The sequence below is a fragment of the Rhynchophorus ferrugineus genome, unplaced genomic scaffold, assembly GCF_030347505.1.
Source record: "Rhynchophorus ferrugineus isolate W39M unplaced genomic scaffold, kcgeb_rfMv2 rfM2, whole genome shotgun sequence".
NCBI lineage: Eukaryota > Metazoa > Arthropoda > Insecta > Coleoptera > Curculionidae > Rhynchophorus > Rhynchophorus ferrugineus.
In genome coordinates, this window is record NW_027472581.1 from 68208229 (window position 1) to 68231364 (window position 23136).

Genomic DNA, 23136 nt, shown 5'->3' on the forward strand with positions numbered 1-23136 from the left:
TCCCATCGTACTGTTTTTGCCGAAGCAGTACTACTCAAGTGAGTATTGAGTTCTTCTCTCGCTAATGCCATGGTTTCTGTCAGTCAACTTTAGGTTTCGTCCATTATTTCTCCTGGCCGATGATGTTTTACCATATTTTGTAGTCTGTTCAACATATCAGTGAATTCACGTCATCTAAATTTATGACGTCAAAACCTCGCAATGTTGCCGTATCAATTTTGAGTTTTAGTTGATTTCACTTTGACATACAGTACAATTCTAGTCTAAATAAAATAAATAAACAATTACAATATGATAATGTTATCACGTCATATCACATTTTAACATCACTGTACACCAAATGCGTATATATTTCTGACTCTGATCTGATTTTAAACCGATTTTACAAAATGCGATAGGCAACACACTCGACGTTGAGACTTGAGTTCAGTGTTATTTTAAATAGACTATAGTCCATCCAAAGTAGCTGTGAACATACTAATGTGTGTGTGTGTGAATATTCTGTGGTAATGAATAAAGTCCATCAACATTTAAGAACATGGTTTATTATTTGCTAAAGATAAAGAGCACATTAAAAGTAAATATTTGCTGAATCACTACTATGGATATTATCCTGAAAAATTAAACAATTCAAATCATGATTTCGTCATAAACTATCCCGCTCACCGATCACCCACGGTTTGCTTTCTTTTCAAGTCTGACACATCATTCATTTCACAGATCGCTTGTTTTATTCATTCTTGAACAAAACATATAATACATTGAAATATAACCTATATATAGAAGACTTACCATGTAAATTGAGCAATGCATACGCGTCGCATTGTCAATACGGAATCAGTGTTGCTAACGTGTAACATAATGTTCACATGATTTTGTCTATCCCGTGTATATAAATATTATAAAAAATATTGTTGTTATTTTATTTAACAAATAAAATGTAAAATAAATAATAATCGGATATAAATAACAGTTACAAAATAATAATAAAGCTTATGTGCATGTTATTAAAATCATTTATAAGATAAACAATAAGATTTTTTTATTCGATAAATTCCCTTTAATTACCCCCTCTTTTATTTCATCAACAAGGAAAATAAAGTTAGATTTTTAGAAACAAAGTTATTAGCTGTATATTAATATATTTTCAGTATACTCTACCCATAATACCATACTCTTTATTATTATGAGGTTTATCGACCGAATTTTTGGCTTCGAATCTTGATGAAGTGGCAAATCCAATAAAGAATGTTTGGGGGTCATAACAGTATCCAAATTGGGCAATAATCTAACGCAACATTCCTGGTTTCTATCAAGTCGGTAAGCTTACTAGTTTTGCCGGAAAGTCCGGCAAATTACCGGTTTTTCTAACATATATCGCTAGGCTTAAATATACAATGTAATGATTTGACACATATGTTATTTAATTGGACACTGACGTCAAGCTTCAAAGTTACACATGTTATATATTGCGAAAGTAAAACCGTCATAGATTTATACCTCTTTGAAAATGTCACGTTTTGTTCGCTGTCATCCGAAAGTCATCGTTTGCTGGTAGAAACTTATGGTGAACATGATCTAACTTTAAAAACATTTGAGGCGTGGTTTCGAATATTCAAAAGTGGTGATCTCGACGTGCACAAGTTGGATGAACTTCAAAAACAATTATAAGAACCTTTAAATATGACAGGCAAATAGAAAATCGCAGTGATATCGCGCCAAACAGTGACTGGTGATTTACCTTGAAAATCCTAAGCCCAAAAAATTAGACCAAATCGTTTTGGTCTCAAGACAATATTTTGTGTTTGGTGGGACCAGATTCGCGTGGTGTATTGAAAGCCTTTGGATGGGATATAACAGGTCAATTGAAAAGTCCCCGGTCTACCATAGTAAAACACATTTTTTTGCCAAAATTAGTTTTTTTTATTCAACATAATTCCCTTCAGGGGTAATACACTGATTATAGCGACCCTCCAACTTTTCGATACTATTTTTGTAGTACGATTTGTCCTTTGTTTCAAAAGAGGCCTCAGTTTCGGCAATCACTTCTTCATTCGACGAAAATTTCAACCCAGCGAGCATTCTTTTGAGATTTGAGGACAAGAAATAGTCGCTGAGAGCCAGATCTGGAGAATACGGTGGATGAGGGAGCAATTCGAAACCCAATTCATGGATTTTTGCCATCCATTTCACTTTCTTTTTCTGCAAATGCGGCCGTTTTTCGGCGATTTCGTGCTTCAAACGGTCCAATAACGCTATGTAATAGTCGCTGTTGATGGTCCTTCCTTTTTCAAGGTAGCCAATGAAAATTATTCCATAAGCATCCCAAAATACAGGCGCCATAACCTTGCCAGCCGACTGTTGCGTTTTCCCACGCTATGGAGCGGGTTCATCGTGTGCAATCCACTCGGAAGACTGTCAATTGGTCTTCGGAGTGAAATGATGGTACCATGTTTCAACCATTGTCACATATCGACGCAAAAACTCGGGTTTATTACGCTTTATAATCTTCAAACACTGCTGAATTATCAACTCGTCGTTTTTTGGTCAAAAGTGAGCTCGCGCGGCTCCCACTTTGCACAGAGCTTTCTCATAGCCAAATATTCGTGAATGATATGATGTACACGTTCAGGTGATGTATTTAGAGTGCCTGCTATTTCATTCAGTTTCAATTTACGGTCATTCAAAATCATTTTGTGGATTTCTTAAATGTTTTCGTCGGTAACAACCTCTTTTGGGCCTCCACTGCGTTCACCGTCTTCGGTGCTCATTTCACCACGTCTATATCTATATCGTTTATATTTTAGCATACCAATCTTTGATGGTTGATTGTTTTGGGGTAGTTTCCGGAAACTCGGTATCAGCCCAATTCTATTTTTTCCCTTCAAAAAGCAATATTTTATCAGCAACAAGTTGCTTCACTCAAAATGCTATAATTCACAAACTAGTGATCTGACAGCTGTCAAATTTATACACGCATCTTTTGAGGGTTAGGGCTAACTAAAATCTATGTCTCAGGCCGGGGACTTTTCAATTGACCTGTTACAGTTTTTCCGTTCGATTATTAACTTTTAGCATCAATGGGATCCAAATAGTTTTTTTTGGGATGGCATCCATTAATTTCCTGAGATTTACAACATTCATCGAATCAAATGGTGAATACTTTGAATATTGTTTTTTTCATTTTCTTGAAAAATTATATAGATTTTTCCGGAAAAATATCTGGTAGTGACTTTCCAGTACACCTAATGCTAACCGTGTTACACATCCCCCGTTAGCTTTGCGCATATTTTTCTCTAGTCAACCTAGTCAACAAGAGTTAAAAAAGATTAATTGCTAAAAACTATCTATTGATTTAAAATAATATTCAACAGCATGTAAAATTGTTTCATCAAAATTAAATAAAAAGCGTAAAACTTTATCATAACCAACTGTATTAACTCGCCAACCGCAATACGAATTTTGTAACATTGGAAGAAGTATTTTTATTTATGTTTTAATATACCCATTAAGCAATATGAACGTATACATATACATATATATGGATGTGAAAGTCTTACATTAATCTTAACCACAAATAACATTCTTTAACCGCACAATTAAGAACTATAACAAAATTCTGCCTACTACAGTCTCTTATCACTATACATAACGGAAACTCCGACCATAAACTGATAAAATCGTAACCCATGTTAAGGAAATCGACTACCTCATAGCTCATTCGACGTCCAATTGGTACCGATCCCTAACACGCTTGCCATTCATATCCATGTGGTATTAAGCAGCGATAGTAATAATAATAACAGCAATCCCGAGCAATAGTCTAAGCTTTTCGATACGTTTATTTCAGCTTTGTAATCGTCGGTAAATAAGTTAATGCGATAAAAACAACATAGATTAACTATCCGTGCGGAGAAACGTATATTTCGGAAGAGGCTTGTGCTGTTCGACATGTAGTACTATCGAGATTTCAGCAGGATGAATTCGGGGAACAGGGTTATGTCGTTTCGCATCGAGGATATCTTGGGAAACAAGCCGTCGTCTTTGCCAGACAACGAGGTGAATGAGGAAATCGCTTGTTCTGGTTCGGAACACGAAAAGGACGTGTTGAGTCCCAGTTACGACGAAGACAATCATGGCAGCACCTACTTTGGTTATTGGAATCATTCGTATCGTTTAGCTCTAGCTGCAGCTGCAACATCAATGGATGGTACCAGAAATGATGCTTTAACCAGAAATCATTCATCAAGCTGTTGCGCCAATTCAATTTATCTCCAGAATAACAGTAAGTAATTATTTTAATATGAAAAGGAAAACCCTCACATTTTTTAAATTTAAATCTCTCTCAGGACAATTTAATTTCAAATACAGAATATTAATATATAGTGTGTTAATATAGTCACAATTAACAACAAAATTGATAAAAAACAGTCATAATCCTCAAAAAAATTATACACTAAATTTAATTATAATTCATCGAAATGGTGAAAGAAGGTTCTTTCATCTTCTCTTTCATCATCAATAACGTCATTCATTTCACACCGTACAAAGTCCATAAGCAGAAAAAAGTCCTAGAACTTCCAAAATAATTCGAATAGATAAATAAACTTACACTTTATTAAAATTATTTACTATACTATTTATTAAAAATAATATTTGTAAAAAACGCATATATATATATATATTTAGCACAAAACGCATATATATATAAATATATATATATTTAAATTTATTAATTTAAATCTAATTAGTAATAATAATAGTAAAATTCATTAATTCTTTAAAAACCCCTGTAATGATTTTCCAAAAATATCTAACAAGTTCCAAATAATATAAAACTATCTTTATAAATCAAGTTTTAATATTTATTTCTTAAATTCATTCAGTTAAAAAGCCATAAAATAAAGTAATACGTGCATGAATCTTTGATAAGGTTAAAAATAAAAAAAATAATTATAGTTGTAAAATAATTACTATCAATTATTAATTTTGTGCGTTATTTTTTTACGATAAATTACACGATTCTACTTAATGTTACAATCAATGAATTATTATTTAATCTGGTTTGAAATAATCGCTTACAATAAGTCCCAAATATCAATTAATTGATTTTTAATTTTTTAATAACGTTCTGTATTTTACAAGTAGTCATATTTGTATCTAAAAAAAAACATTTAAACGAACGACGGCAAACAGTTTACTGAAATTCCACGACACAGATTACACGCTTTATAACAACAAGCGTAAAGATTTCCGATAATATCGTAATTTGCTCGTTTTGGGATTAGTCGATCAGTCTATCTAGCGGTTAATATTATTTTTCAACGCGTTAAATGAACATAATGAAATAACTGTTGCTAAATAACAAATTTATCAAATTTAGATGGTCGTTCTGACACTTTTATTGCCTCTAGCGATCGCTTAATGCTACATTTCAAAACCCTTTTGATCGATGAGTGCAGCATATACTCCCATCTACCTTATTAAGCGGTAATTTAGACCAATAATCAAACGATAGAGGATTAAGAACAAAAATAAATTGCTTGCCACAATTGTGTATTATTTTGTTATTATCTAATGATAACTATGATGGTATCTAATAATATACAGCTGGTCAATAACATTGTATTTTCATTATAAGAATAGTATTTAATACTAGTTTGTAATCTTGAATACACATATAAGTTATGACTTTTGTATCAAGATTAGGGACACATTGAGCAACTTGAGTCCACTTTTGATAACCGTACACCTTCGACTGCAAACCTTCTGTTGATATTCGGACAAACTATGTTTAGGGGTGTTTTTTTTAACTTCAGAATATCCAAATTCCAAAAATCCACATATTAGGGATGTTTCTATTTCACTCTGCATTTGATGGCTGTACACACTCAACTGCAAACTTCTTCAACTTTCAAGGAACGCTTTGTTTGATAACTTTTTTTATTCCGCTTGGTTTAATGAACTCAAAAGAAAACAGCCTTATGCTCCTTCTGGAATAATTATATCGGCTAGACCAGTTTTGATTTATGTAAAAATTAAATCCAGCTTTTTGCTTTACTAAAACGAATTCATTTCAAGAATAAATGACATCTTCTCTTTGATCCCCAATCATATCAGGATGTTTTTTACAGATCCAGGAACGCACTATACTCTAGGAACTAGTTAGTCACCTGGGTACGATCTGAATGTATAGTTTTGCATGGTATATATAATCCACCTACGTGAATAGAATACAAATATGAAATATATCAATGGACGGTTTCACTTATTTTGGTATTTCATTTTTAAGATTTGTTAAAAACATATCGCTGTTTTTTAAAATATTTATATTTTAATATATGATACTGAACCGCTATATCAATATTTTTATTTTTTCTTAAAAATATCGATATATCTTTTGTAATATATCGATATTTTTTCTAGTTGTTGCAAAAAATATTTCGATAATGTTCTCTCCGATATATCGATATATTCATATTTTTCTTGGCAGCCGACAGTTCTTCCGTTAACCCTATAAAACTAATTAATTAATTGCATTAATCTGAAGAAAATAATGAATACAAGACAAAATAATATAAGTTGAGTTGTCAAGGATTCATCATTCAATTAAAAAAAACATGTGTTAAACATAACACATAACAACAGTAAAACATAACAAACAACATAAAAGTAAAATTATACCATGTAATAATTCTAACTAAATAAACTTTTAAGCTGAATTTTAAGAACTTAGTGACGAAAACTATATAAAACTCAGAAATAACTATTATCTAAATGGAGGATAAAGCCATAAAAATTTGTAGCATTTTGGTAATGTTTCAGGAAAAGCTACTGGATTATTCTAAAGCCCATAAATCAGCATAAGTTTTAAAGATACAGCCAAATTTGTAGTTATGTCATTTTCCATGAATGAAGTAAAAAACTATAGCCACTGTTGCAAAATAAATTGATTTTATGTATCACCTCATCATTAGAAATGAGACTTGGTGTACTACCATAATCTTGAATCAAAATAATATTGTAGAAGTGATTCAGGGAGTGATTTAAACCTAGCTCCTTAGCTTAAATGTGAATTTGAATTCAGATATCGGTTAAGGAAGTTTACCATAAATTCTTTTGAACGCAAAACGACTTTCATTGGTGGATTACCTTCGTTAATAAAAAAATTGCTTTATAGCTTTGAAATTCAGATCATTCGCTCAATTCTAACTCAATTTCTTCTTAGAGCTCAAAAATACCTTTCGTGCCACAACGAATTTATGAAGTAAAATGGTAATAGTTATCACTAATTAAAGTTACAAAAATTATCGTAACTAATAGATGAGCAGGGAATTATACATTAGGTGTAATTTCTTGCAATCTTACTTAGTGGGTGTAAACTGTTCAATGTGGTGTTCTGTTATTTACTAGAGTAACGCTACTAAGTATTTACACATAAGTCAGACTACCTAAGATCTAAACGTACAACCATTGCAGGCGCTCAATGAGAATGTCTACTTCTCAACCAATACGTTGTTGGTGCCTCCGGACGAATATTCTTGACTAAATATCGCTATGGAGATCAGCCGCAACTGTTCTGATTGAATAATGTTAGTCTCCCGCTTTCGCTTTTCATTCTTTCATTTTTCATTCGACAGACATGTCCAAACCGTTGCATCTCTGGATTTGTTCCTTAACCGTGTACTGATTGTTACTCTTATAGAAATAACTTCATTTATGTTGCGATCTCGGACAGAAATATGTATGAATTTATTATTATTATTATATATATAATAATACTTATATACTATTATATTTATTATTTATTAAATATTTATTTATTTGCTTATATAATAACAATGTACTGATAATCGTGCTTTTCTTCCAATTAGCCAGTATATTTTCCTATATTTCAGTTCCAGTTCTCTTCTTTTCTTCTTTATATGCCCATTCCAGCGAAGTTTTGCATCAAGATTCATTCCGAGATATTTAACGTTGTTGCAATATGAAATGATAGTATTATTTAATATTATTGGTGCTTGTATGGTCTGATTGTAAGTGAACTGCACATGCACAGATTTACTTTTGTTAATTTTTATTTTCCAGGCCTGTGTCCAATAATTTATATTGTCACTTGCCTGTTGCAAATTTCGTATGGTTTCTTCACTCTTGTCTCCGACAGCTATACTCGCAGTATCATCAGCAAATGTAGCCATCGTAATATTCTCCATTTGTGGTATATCACAAGTGTAGAGTAGACAAAGCATTGGCCCCAGTAGTTCGGTGTGCTGTTTTGATAACATTTTCTGTAGTTTATGAACAAGGCCTTCATGTCAACCTTATTAAAGGCTTAATTTAGCATACTTTTATAGTTTCGTAGGCTTTTTCAGTAACATCTGTTATTCTGTAGACCTGATCAACTGTTCTTTCAATGTATTTCAATATGTCATGTTTTTCAACAGAAGTTTTTCAAAAACCTTAGATACTACTGGCAGCAGCGATATAGGTCTATAGGCTTTTATTTCGTTTGGTGATTAAAACAAATGCACAATCTATTTTTAAAATCAAAAATATTTATTGATCGTTGCAGACAGAAACACCACATTTTATAAATAATAAGCCAGTGTCGTTTTGGTTGTAAATAGAAGCATCACGTCAAAAACGTCTTAACTTCAAATCCTGCTTTGAACATGGATGCTTATGATTGGCAATAGGCATGAACGTAAAATTTAGCGTAATAATCATTTTTGTCATTATAATCAAGCTAGATGACACCCAGAAGTAACGACGATTGTAATGGTAAGTAGGATTTTGAATTACCAGAAATTATTATCCCATAGCGCTACCTCCACCACCATCTTATTGCAGAAATCATAAAGCTCTTGGCAACCAGTATTATGTACAATCAGTATTGAGATTACCAGAGGAAAAATTGCTGAAGAGGTTATTGAAATCAATATAGTTAAAGAATATTTCGATCACTATGTATGAAATGCTTTGCCACAAACGAATAATGTTAAAAATAATTTATGAAATAGTTGAAAACAACTGTTTCAACTTAAAACAAAAACATAGTGGACGCCTGGATTGCAACTAATTGATCAAAATATCATCCAAAATATAAAATCGCTGATAAAAATGTGTTGTAAAAATAAAGAACTGAATTTCATATGATATAATTTACTCATCGTCAAAAATAACGTGGCCTTATCACGTGGCTATAACGTGGCCTAAATGCCATTATATCACAAAACAGAAAATTGGGATGCAAAAGATGATTCTACTAGTTAGCTGTACTTGTTTAAATAGGGAACCCGACACTTACTTAAATTCTTACATCAAAGGGTCTGAAGAAAGAACAATTGATTAAAAAAATGGTGTTAGATATCGTAGCCATTGATTCCTATTGCTAAATTAAAGCAGTTACAACATTTAATTGATTCAATCCAAGTACAACATGAGTTGAATGCTAAAAACGGTGCCTGTTAAATATATTACGATAATTCTTTAAAACCTTCGAGATAACCTTTTTAAACAAAGACTAGTTTTAATTTTTTTTTGTTTTGTTTTAAACAAACAGTTTTAGTTATTAAGGATTATTTAAAACTATAGTATTTTGAATAAGTGAAATATATAATGGTTAAAAAGTTATTTTGGTATCACTGTATTTCTCCTTAATTTGTTCTGTTACTTCCTGTATAAATCTTTCTCGATAAAACTAGATTTAATCACTGCATTCTCATTAATGCATTTGTCATATGTGCAAGACAGTTAGTATTCTTTCTCCCCTCACATATTTTAACCAAATACTCATATATATGCGTGTAATATCTGTACACATAAATCTTTTATACTACACAATAAGATTTTTTACATTTATGATATATTAATTACATACTCACCTTTAGTTGTTTCCACTCTCATCACCTTGTCTCGTAAATTGTCAGCGTTGAATCATAATCGCATATTCAGAAAGTTTGATTCAAACGAATAACTTGTTATTCCAATATATCTAACATTTGTTCAAGATCCTATCATTTATCAATTTCTTTTCAGTGTATCTTATCTAGATCATCCAAACCGAAGATGTTATTACCCATTTATATTTCCAGCATGAATGACAATATATCTGCAAAGAATTATTAATAAATGTTATGACTTATAAAACCTAATCAATTGTTATTCCCAACAACATCAACTTTTGTTGATTAACACTATTCATTCTAAAATATTCATGTCTCATATAAATACATATATTGAAGTAATAAGTCTTCCTTGATTTTATTATATACTTTTAAAAATTTTATTCTTTAAAAGCAAAATCTGGAAGTTCCATTAGATCCCTTCGTGTGTTATCTTTACACCATTTAAATTCTATATTACCTTACAGTCTATGAAAGGATGCTCTACATGCCTCAAAGAGCTGCATATCTCTAAACTTTTTCTAGATACTTTTCAGACTAACAGTTTACTCTGAACTAATTGTATAAAATTATGTTTATACTCACTGTGTTTATGCATTTCATATATTTGATCTCTGATAGAGTTAACATCAAGCTGATCTTGATTCGTCACCCCTTCGTATAGTGACGGTTTTTTCTTCGGCGAATCCAAGATAACATGTTTCATCTTTTGACATATTTCAGTGACCGTATCCATACTAATATTCAGTGCAGCTCCAACACGTTAAAATATATTTTCAGAAAATTTAAAATTTATTACAACAAGCAAAGCGTTAAAACAACGTTTAACGGTTTCTAATTACAATTAATATTTTGAAGGATTTTGCAGGCGTTTGACAACCGGAAGACTTTTGCAGGCTGTTTCTATTACAATTGTTCGAACATGTCAGACAGAATTGCCTCTCTTTTTAACTGGTATAAATTGAAAAGGAAATGATAGTCTATTTCTAAAATGAAGTTACAATTTGCGGCAGACAATACATTAAAAATATTGATGACGTGAGTTCGCTGTTATTTTGAATAGACTATATATGAAAGTATTTTAATGAGAAAAGTTAATGCAATATATATTATTAATTATACTTTCCATGGCTTTCCATGTTTCCAATCTTTCTGATAATATGACGCTACCGTGTCAAAAGAACAATGTTTATTTGGTACATTTTCGCACTTTTTCGGCATATTGATGTCGTATGTCAGCCAGAACAAGTAATAATCAGGAGATGCTATATCTGTTGATTTCGCTGGATGGGGAAGAACTTCCCATTCGAGGTACAAACAGTGCACAAACAATATGTAACTCTCGCAACGTGTGTCAGACTTTTGATGAATGGAATTTTTGGAACTTTTCCATGGAATATAAAATTCTGGAAATAATTATTTCATCAACTGCTAAACCGTTTGAAAGTTCTATGCGAGTTTGAATCGAGTCAGGCTCAATAAATGTAAAAAATTATCAGAATACATTCAAGCAGCTAATATTTTTGAAACTTATAAATAGTTAAACAATCAACTTCCTATAAAATCAAATACATTTCTATTCTAATCATAATTTTAATCACGGTCCACCTAATGTTGCAATAGTCGCGGGTTCGAATCCTGCTGGGGCATGGTCGTTAATTTATTTTGTAATATTTGTAATCTTAAAATAATACATCGAATAAGTGTTTTTTATTGTCGTTATATCATAATTGACATAATTTCCTTTAAATTTTAAACAAATAACCAAACCAATTTTGTAATATTCAATAACAAAATCTAATTTGAATTAAAAAAATATAAAATAAGCACAACAAATATTTATTGCCCTAAGGATAGATTGTGGAACTACCAAAGATAATAATTTTAAAAAAATTAAAGAGAGTTTGATTTATACGTGCTTACAGAAATAAGCAAAAGAAAACCTATTATTTAAATAATTACAACGAAAAAAAAATTCCTAGCAGAGCATGGTTTCGATCCACGGACCTCTGGGTTATGGGCCCAGCACGCTTCCACTGCGCCACTCTGCTCTTGTTAATTTAATTTATAAAGATACTTACTACATTACAGACTTAAACATAAAAAATAGAACTATGATACATAATTTTAGTTGAATGTTTTTTGCAATTAATATAATAAAATATTTGTTACAGTTGATTGCTATTCACCCACCATAATTTATCCGGAAAAGCTATACAACCAAACTACATACAGTCACATGTTGCCTTTCAGTCTAGCGATGTGTTCTCATGTGTCGAAAAGGAGAAATCAAGTACGATTCTCACCCAGTCAGACAAAAGCTCTGGAGAGCAAATTCTCCTGGCAAAAATATCTCAGTCCTGAAGACAGAAAAGTTTTAGCGCACTCCTTGAAGCTCTCCGATAGACAGGTGACATATTTTTACCTATAATTTATCATAATAAGATATCTCAGTTTTGTGTGGCAATTCATTACCAAATATATGCAGTAATATTATAATATAATAAGTTTGGGAAAGTAATTTCGACTAATTCATGCCTTCGAGGCAGATTTCTTCACGTAAATTTGTAAATAATTATAAGTTTTTAACTAATAAATTTAATAGATTTTTTTAATTTTTTGATAAAATTATAATTTTATCAATGTATAAGTTCTACTAAGATTTCTAGGTGAAAGAAAATTTATAATCTTTTTTGAAAGCAGTTTTACATCATCAAGTGAATTTTATTCTTTCCAATCCCTTTAAACCTTCCCAATCAATTTCTCTCAACTTCTGAAATCACTGAATATGTGGGTGGTCTAGCGTTGTCGTAATGAAAAGTAACGTATTTTTTCTTAATAACACTTAGCATCACTTTTCTCGGCATCAATACGGGCTTTGCGTCCGTTTGTGAAGCTTTCCTGGATCCAATCGCACTAATTTTTGCATATTATTGTTGTATGTGATCTTTTCATAGTTTTCGACAAAAATGATATGATTTTCGTTTCAATATGAATCGCCATAAATTAATATAAAGATCATTAGATTTTTCACTATCGCTCTGAAATCTAAGCAACAGGGTTCTTTTGTTATCCGATTTTGTGTAAATGATTTTTACCAATATTATCGTCTTGTTCAAAAATTAGACCACCCGCACCGGGATTCATCTCACACATCATTTCCATTCATTGAATGAAAAAGAACAAACCAGTTCTGGTGCTAGGATGCACTTAAGCACGCGTCAGTATGAGCAGCACACTATTTTTGATCAATGTGAACTATATTTTCTAATAACAATAACTTTGTACTGATCGAAAGACTAATGTACTGATCGAAAGGCATAGTATGGTTTCAGTTAACTAGCATTACTAGATATATTCAACTTAAAAGATATCTAATAGGAAAACTAAATTACTTTTCCTCCAATTAGTAACTGATGAATAGCTGAACAAAACAAAATTTACTTTTTAAATCATTTGCAGCAAAACTCTATACTGATTAAAGTTATGGTATTAGTATAAAAAAACTCCATCACTAGCACTTTTATTTACCAAATGTATCGCTAATTATTTTCCAGATTTTGTAACAGATTTCACTCATAATAAGTATGCAATATTTTGATTTGATACATATGTTAAAATAACTATTATAAGTTTAACTATTATAACTATTATATGTTTATACATTTTTGAATATATCAAGTTTGTGCCTGAAAAGGTGTATTTGCAACACATATTTTTTTCGTCAAAAGAAAAAAACCGAAAAATAAAAAGTAACATTCAAGACAAAGAAGGCCTTGATAGGCCGAACATATTTGAATATGCGGAATTGCAGGAGTTATCGGTTGAGGACAATACTATTACCATCTCTTTGCATCGATGGGGCAGAAATGGAAAGAATGGTTGAATGAATAATTTAGCTTTATGTACAAATCAAATAGCCAACTCTGTTTTAGCTTTAGTTATAGATTCTTGGTGAGCTGTTAATGACCTAAACTGTGTGTGTATTGACATTAGTTCCTATAATTTTTGATTAAACGATTTAAATCCAAAACTATATGAAGATACAAAACAAATTATGGATTATTTTTATATTTATTATTTTGTTCTTTATAAAAGCTAAAATTCTTAAAATATAGTTTTCTTCTTTCAGGTGAAAACCTGGTTTCAAAACCGAAGAGCCAAATGGAGAAGAAATGCGAGTTGTTCCTCACCAAACAGCGAAATGAAATCACCTCTATCAAATTCTGCAGCTTAACAGCACACTGCATTTATTTTGTTTATTTTTAATTAAGGTTTGATTAGGTTTAATGTGTTAATAAATAAGTTTTATAATAAATACTTAAATCAACTGTATTTTTATTATGATTTTAAGCTCTAAAAATTTACAATAAAATATATAATCTAAACAAATCAAGAGTTTAAATAAATTAATATAATCAAAAAAATTATTGCGGGTTCCAGGAAAAAGATAAACTAAATTGTCAGGCAGTGCCAATAAATATTTATTATTTTTTTAGTCTGAATTTTAAAAAATAAATTCTACTATTACTGTTGCCGTATTAGGCATGCATTAATTAATTATCGAAAAATGAGCGTTCCATATGTAGGGTTGCATAAATATTATATACTTTACTAAAGAATATAACAAAATTTAATTCCAAATAGTTCAGTTAATAGTTCGTAATAAACCTATAAAACTGGTAGTTAATATTAAAGAATTAATGTATTGTGGTTCTTAATTTTAAACTTAAATTTAGGTTTAATAACAGGTCAATTGAAAAGTCCCCAGCCTGACAGATGGCGTTACTAGAATTCAATCCATATGTTTTTCAGTTAGCCCTAAACCTCAAAAGATGCGCGTATACATTTGACAGCTGTCGGATCATTAATTTGTGAATTACAGCATTTTGAGTGAAGTAACTTTTGTTATTGTGAAAAAAATGGTTAAAAAGGAATTTCGCGTAAAGATAAAATATTCCTTTTTGAATGGAAAAAATACGGTTTAAATAAAAACTTGACTTGATGCCGTTTGAGTCTCCGGACACTGCTCCAGGAAAATCAACCGTCAAGGATTGGTATGCTAAGTTTAGACGTGGTGAAATGAGCAAAAGAGGTTTTTCCAGACGAAAACATTTAAAAAATCCACAAAATGATTTTGAATGACCGTAAATTGAAATTGAATGAAATAGCAGATAAAAATATCACCCTAAAGATATCAACTGAACGTGTACATCATATCATTCACGAATATTTGGGTATGAGAAAGCTCTGTGTGGTGCAAAGTGGGTACCGCGCGAGCTCACTTTTGACCAAAAACAACGACAAATTGATGATTTGAAGCAGTGTTTGAAGATGATCAAGCGTAATAAACCCGAGTTTTTGCATCGATATGTGTCAATGGATGAATCATGGCTTCAACATTTCACTCCGTAATCCAAACGACAGCCTTCCGAGTGCACTGCACACGATAAACCCGCTCCAAAGCGTGGGAAAACGCAACAATCTGCTGGCAAGGTTATGGCGTCTGTATTTTGGGATACGCATGGAATAATTTTCATTGACTACCTTAAAAAAGGAAGGACCATCAACAACGACTAATACATGATCTTATTGGACGGTTTGAAGGACGAAATCGCCGAAAAACGCATTTGAAGAAAAAGAAAGACATGAGACTTCGTCAAGACAATGCATCGTGTCACAAGTCAGTGAAAACGATGGCAAAAATTCATGAATTAGGCTTCGAATTGCTTCCTCAACCGCCGCATGCGCCAGATCTGGCCCCCAGAGACTATTCCCTGCTCGCTGGGAAGAAATTTTCGTCGAATGAAGGGGTGATCGCCAAAACTCAGACCTATTTTGAAGCAAAGGACAAATCGTACTACAAAATAGTATCGAAAAGTTGGAGGGTCGCTATAATGAGTGTATCATCCTTGAAGGGAATTATGTTGAATAATAAAATCTAATTTTGCCAAGAAAATGTGTATTACTATGGTAGGTCGGGGATTTTTGAATTGACCTGTTACAAATACCACTGCTTGTTAATATACTTAGAGAATATCAATATTTTTTGGGCCCATATAATATAATATATATTTTTTAAAATATCGAAAACGACATATCGATAATTTTCTCGCCTGCCATCAACTTTAGTCCGTCATCATCAACTTAATACTAAATATACACTGGCGAATGATCAACTTGAAGATCAATGGCATAAGATGTCCGCTTTCTTACCCAGCCTGGCTAGCGGCGTGACTGGCGTCATATTCCTTATCGAATTTTCCACTCTTGCTTTTTAGACCTTTACAATTATAAAAAACAACAGACATACGTTTATGATTATGTCCCAACAGAATTCGAAACCAAGGCTATCGTAACAGTAGGATGAATATCTTGTCGCCGTGGCCTGCGCCAATTTCTTAGACATATATGTTAAATTAACATAATTCCCAATTCCCTCAAATTCATTTCCGTATATTTTGCATTCCTATTGTAAAATAAAATGTACAAATGTATTATGACGAGACCTATTAAAAATTTTTTTAAATATTATGGTAGATAGAAAATTTTGTGTTAATCTTCGCTCATGAATTACAGGATATAATAAAAATAATATAACTTTCTCGTAGCTAAAATCCATAAATAATATAATAAATCAACAAAATCAGTACAGGTACTTTTTATTGATTAGCGAAGGGTAAATAATGGATTATTTAAATAAATAAAACCCTTTAAGTTAAAATATTACATGTTTAACCAATGTGATGTGAACAATATATCCGTAAAAATTGATTTTATTACCCAGCTATTTTATAGGGCGTTTATTATTTATTAATTTATTTTAAACACAATAAAATCCAATATGATTCACCAATTTTTATATTATAAAATATTTTCTAATCATAGTATCTACCTATATGACAAATTATACATTAAACGAAAAATAAACTTTAAATTAATTAATTATTTTAAAGAGCCCAGCTTAATGTGGTAACTTACATAAATTAATTTAATTACAAAAGCCTATACTATGGTACAAATATTTAAATTATCATTCTCCATTGAATATAATAGTGTGAAAATATAGCCCGCCATGAAAGAAAAAAAATCTAACTTTCCTAAAGAATAAAAGAACTATTACAATATCTGTTATTTGATCTACAAACTTGAAATAATTAATTCATTGAAATCTATAATCCTGTCATTTAAATTATTCTAATCTTAAAACAATTTTCTTAACCTTATAGGACATAATAAACAAAAGGATATACTGTCAGTGAAATTATATATAAAGCACTCTAATTTGTTTATTCCTGTCCATTGTTCTCTTGTGACTTCATCACATCAGGCAAATCTGGTGGTGTCGAATATGGAACTAAATCTAGTATTTCAAAGGTTCCGTTATCGTCCCTATAAAAGTAGTAATTTTATTGTAAATATTTGCTTCTAGAATAAATATATTAATTTGATTTACCTAATCGCTAATCCAAACATTGCAGGACTCTGAGCTTTTGCAGTGTCTGCTTTCACACCATAATGCTGAAGCATATGACTGTCTTCTAAGATAGTGTTATCTTTGTTAAACAGCTGTTGGTTGTTGGGAGGTATCTTCAAAATACCTATACAATATTCATTATAATAAATATATAAAAAATAAACAATGTTTATCTAACCTTCTAACATTTTTTTTAATTCATGTATTGTGGTGTTCTCGTTCGCATCGATGAAAATAGTTAACTTTTTCCTTCTGATCATTAAAAATACGTCCTAGAATTTTAAATAATAATAATAGAATAAATTCAAAGAAAATAATGCTATTACTATACAAATTAAGTGGCAATTATATATATATATATATATATATATATATATATATATATATATATATATATATAATTTTATATTATAAATTTAACTTACCATAGCTGTAGTAAACGATCTAAAACTGACTATAGTTCACAACGTACTGAAACTTCCTTTATTGAAAAACTCATTATATACTGTAAGCGTCAAATAAAACCTGATACCTGAAAGTTTATTTGTCAACATAGAGTGCGCTGTCAACGAAATATACAGCTGTCAAAATTGTAATTCTTCTTCTTATCTTATGTCTTCTTATAATTGAAAATAGAAATATATTATTCCAAATAGTATTTTTTTAATATAACTTCGAAATTGTTATAAGATGTATGAAAATATTTAATAACCAATACTACCATCTTATTCAAGAATAAAGCCATTCATCATTAAAGTAACGAGTTCTCCTCAACAATTTATAATTTTTTGAGTATGTCGTGTTTGTGTTTCTGTCAGAAAATGTGAAAATGCGACAGTTATTTGTTTTATTCAAAAGAAGCAGTCGAGAAGAGAAATTAATGTTCAAGACAAAGAACACCTTGATAGATCAAGCATATTTGAAAATGCGGAATGGCAGAAGTTATTGATTCAAGTTCCACCACAATCTCAAAAATAATTCGCAAAAAAGTTGAAAAAAGTTGTTAAACAAAAAAAAATCAAAAAATCATGAGTGAAATGTCACTTCAAGGGTATACAAAGAAGTTATTTTAGCGATGGGTGATGAAAAATAGGTTTATTTTGAAAATTCTAAGAGTAAATATAGCGTATGACGAATACTCACAACTTCTTTCTAATAATGCCGTTGGTTTGATAGTATATTCAAAAATCTAGTTAAATGGAAGGAAATTGTAATTTTTTTAATGATTGATAGCTTGGGCACAAATAGTTCTATTCTGATTACATAACCTAACATCTGATGTATTTTGTGTCTTAAATAAAATTAGTTAAATTAGGAAAAAAATATCTGTACTTTGTATTATATTGTATATATATATATATATATATATACATATGTATATATATATATATATATATATATATATTATTTAAACAAACATATTTTGTATTTCGCATTCGCCAGAACTTTTCAGTTAATTTGCAAAATGCGATATCTATATTTTGCTATTCTTACATATAGGTATGGCTTATTCAATGATATTCACTGATTTATCTTATCGCATATGAGCTATAATCTATTCAAAATAATAGTGAATTTATGTCGTCATTATATTTAATATATTGCTTGCCGAAAATTGTTAATCCGTTTTAGAGTAAGACAATATTTTCCTTCTCATTTTATTCTAGTAAAAAGAGACACAATGCTGATGTCTGATACAATGTCTGATAAGTTGGAACATGTAACCGAATCAGCTAGCCAAAAATCGTCCGACTGTAAAACGAATGCAATATTTTCCAAAATATTATTTATAATAACTACAGTTTATTAAATGGCGAACGTTGTTTTTTGCTTGTTTTGGTAAATTTAATATCAACGTTTATTATTCATCTGATTGAAAATTTCAAAGCCAGATAGAACAGACTGAAAATTCGTTAGAAAAGTAAAAATTTTTACTATTAAACATTAAGTTGTTGCGGTTTGATTGAAAATATTTTTAGCGTGTTGCAACTGCAGTGAATATGAGTATGGACCCGGTCACTGAAATATCTCAAAAAATTAAACATATGATCTTGTATTCGCCGAAAGGTAATGGTTCTCGTATGAGTGACGAATCAAGGTCAGTTTGATGTTATCTCCGTCAGAAATCAAATATAAGAAATGTATAAAAACAGTTAGTTGTTTTTTTTAAATATAAACATAATTTAATACAATTACTCCAGAGGAAACTGTTAGTTTGAAAACTATGGAAGAGTTCTGATAGAATTTTCAGACGTTGCATTTAAAAGAATATAAGTTTTAAAAATATATAATAAAATCAAGGAAGACTTGTTATTTCAATTTGTATATTTATATAATAAATTATATAATAATATAATAATAATTGATTAGGTTTTATTAGTTGTAACATTTATTAATAATTCATTGCACTTATATTTTCCTTCATGTTGGAAACAGAAAAGAATGGGTGATGAGAGTAGAAACAAGTAAAGGTGAGTATATAATTAATATATGATAACTACAGGATATCTTATTGTAGAGTGTTAATGATGTATGTGCACAGAGATGTAAGTAATTGTTCAGAATATACATGAGCATTTATTTGAATTGTGTGAGATTATATATTGAAATTATATATTCATTGTATTCCAACTTTTTTTGATTGCCGCTTTCCTTATTAAATCAAACTTATCCAAAGGAGTAATAATGAAAATTGAAAGTGAATTTTAAATCCATTAATTTTTAGCTAATATAATCATAAAGTTAAAGCAGTCATTTCTAACTGTAATATAAGGTATATTCGTAAATAATATTTCCATAAAATTGATAAATTAAATTGAGTATTTTATTATTATTACGCCCATAAAATCGAATTTTAGATAGTGCTTTAAAATTTATAAATATCTTGGTGAATATTATTTGAATCATAATACAAAATATTTGGAATGAGTTATAATTGTAAAAAAAACATATTTAAGATAAAAGAATTTTCTCAATTATCCACCAAAAGGTTTAATTGCATTCAATGTGTCTATATAGTACAATAACATCATATAATTGTCTTTGTATTTATTAGGGTGTTATTAAGAATTCGTAAATCTATAAAACCTTTCCTGGTTTATAAAGTAATAAAAGTTTACCAGACTAGGGGGCTGTATAAATTAAATATTTTACAATTTTAAATTAATTGAATTGCAATTAAAATACAAAATATTTGCAGTTATATTACAATTGTAAAAATAAATATATATAAAATGAAAGAATTTTCTGAATTATCCACCGTATTCAATGTATTTAGTTTAATAACATTAAATAATTATTTATAACATTAAATTATTTAATAACATTAAATAGTTGCCTTTGCATTTATTAGAGTGCATTAAGATTATATTTGTTATAATTTAGAGCTTTCTTTTTACCATTTAGGATGGTGTAAGTTGGAGGTAGTACTTAATGTGGGCTCCAAGAAATTATTGGGCGCGGTATTAAGCCTACCGACTGGCGAATGATCAACCCTGGTTAGGGGAGTGACTGGAATCATATTCCTTATCCGATTCTACACTCTTGCTTTTTTAGCCGTTACAATATGTTATATTTACGATTATGTCCCAACAGGATTCGAACACAGGACTTTCGCAACAGTAGGGTCTTGTCTAAAAATGTATATTTAAATATTATGGTAGATAGTAAAAATTATATTAACATTGGCTTATGAACACGACAAGTACAGAAAAGAATATAAATGATATAACTCTCTTGTAAGCTAAACATCAACAAATAAATAAAATTATAAAATGGTACTTATTTTATTGATTACTGTATTGACAACATATTTTTTAATGTGATTCTACTTTATTACTTAAATTATTAACTAAAGCTTCTAATAATATATTTCAAATGAGGTTTACTAAAAAAGCATTAGTCTTTTTGTTTTGAAGAGAAAAAGCTTTAAGTGTCGGTTGTACTCTGGGTGTAATATCATCTTCAAGTTCGTCACAAACTGGTTTGTCAAAAAATGTTAAGTTCATTGGATTTACTGATATAATAAAAGAATAGTAAATAATGGAGTATTTAATTAATAAAACTTTTAAACTAAAATTTTACCTGTTTATTTAACCATTGAGATGTGAACAATATAATCATAAACAATTAATTTTATTTATTAACATTTTCATTATAACAATAAATAATTAATTAAATTGATAAAATATCACCTCTATTTCTTATTTGGCTAGATTTGATATAGATATTGTGATAAATTACTGAATAGTTCGGAAATAGCAAGTAAAAACAGTTTTTTAAGAAAAACATCATTTATTTTAAACCAATAGATTTAAACAAAAAATAACTTTAGTTTAATTAATTATTTACTTTAAGGAGTCTGAGCTTAATGTGGTACCTTCACTCACAATATTTATTTTTTATCTACAAACTTGCAACAATTAATGCACTGAATTCTACCATCCTACAATCTAACTTATTTATAGCCAATTTTATTTTGCTGACTATTAATCTAATGTTAAGATAATTTTCTTAACAATATAAAACATAATAAACAAAAGAATATAGTATCAGTGAAATTATATATAGAGAAGCCTCATATCATTAAGCACTCTATTTTGCTTGTTCCTGTCTATTGCGCTCTTGTGACTTCATCATATCAAGCAGGTCTGGTGGTGTCGAATATGGAACTAGATCTAATATTTCAAAAGTTCCGTTATTGTCCCTATAAAAATAGTAATTGTATTGTAAATATTTGCTTCTAGAATAAATATATTAATTTGATTTACCTAATCGCTAATCCAACCACTGCAGGATTCTTGGATTGGATTGCTAATCCTGAAGCATACGACGATAATACGATCTTCTAAGATAGTATTATCTTTGTTAGACAGCTGTTAGATGTTGCGAGGTATCTTCAAAATACCTAACAATGTTCATTATAATAACAATATAAAATATTATAAGCAATGTTTATCTAACTTTCTATTATTTTGTTTAGTTTTAACACGGTTGTAGTATCTTTGGCATCGGTAAAAATAGATAGCTTTTTCCTTCTGATTATTAAAATAGGTCCTACAATTTTAAATAAATTCGTATAAAATATTGCCAACCATAACTATATAGGCTAAGTAGTAATGCGTAATATATACATGCATACATATTATATTGTAAATTTAACTTACCGTAGTTGTAGTAAACTATCTAAAAGTCACTATAGTTTACAACGTACTGAAATTTTCTTTTTTTTCCGCTTGGAATGAGTAGGAGGCTGGGGGTTATCGAGGTGCAAGATCCTCTGGGAGGGATTCTAAGAGGGGATTATCCGAGAGGGCTGAAGTTTGGAGGAATTTGTTGAATATGTGGTTCACAAAATCGATTATAGTTGGGGTGTCAGTTTCTCTTGTTTTGCATTACCTGGGGCTTTGAGATCAGTGTTGGCGCAACGTAGCTGGGCCAAGTGTTTGATCCGAAGAGGATCACTAATCTAATTAAACTCTTATAGAGCATAACTTTAATAGTTGGTGGTAATTAACTCCTACGACATAGTAGCGAGTACAACGTAGAGAAAATTCCGTGGCCTTTTGAAATGACCTTTCTGATGTGGTGGTACCAGGTGAATCGTTTAACGAAAATTAAACCAAGGTATGTGGCCTTGTCGCGCCACGGATTGGAGAATTATCTACTTGGAGCTTGTATATTATTAGGTCACGTTTGCGATGGAATGATATGGCTTGGGTTTTTTTAGGGGTTAATGGGGATAGCTGTCTCTTG

The 23136-nt window shown here is 30.2% G+C and overlaps 2 protein-coding genes across 2 annotated transcripts; one reads left to right on the forward strand and one right to left on the reverse strand.

Moving 5' to 3' along the window:
• Positions 1–3719: 3719 nt before the first annotated feature.
• Positions 3720–14235, forward strand: LOC143191275 (hematopoietically-expressed homeobox protein hhex). The gene is made up of 3 exons (XM_076396185.1): positions 3720–4285; positions 12080–12315; positions 14038–14235. Exons 1-3 carry the CDS (start codon positions 3979–3981, stop codon positions 14140–14142), a joined length of 648 nt encoding a protein of 215 aa, XP_076252300.1. The 5' UTR covers positions 3720–3978; the 3' UTR covers positions 14143–14235.
• A 2830-nt stretch (positions 14236–17065) lies between these two features.
• Positions 17066–17914, reverse strand: LOC143191278 (elongin-B). Its single transcript, XM_076396188.1, has 4 exons — positions 17808–17914; positions 17561–17654; positions 17362–17506; positions 17066–17297 (listed from the first exon to the last, which is right to left on the reverse strand). Exons 1-4 carry the CDS (start codon positions 17808–17810, stop codon positions 17195–17197), a joined length of 345 nt encoding a protein of 114 aa, XP_076252303.1. The 5' UTR covers positions 17811–17914; the 3' UTR covers positions 17066–17194.
• Positions 17915–23136: the final 5222 nt, after the last annotated feature.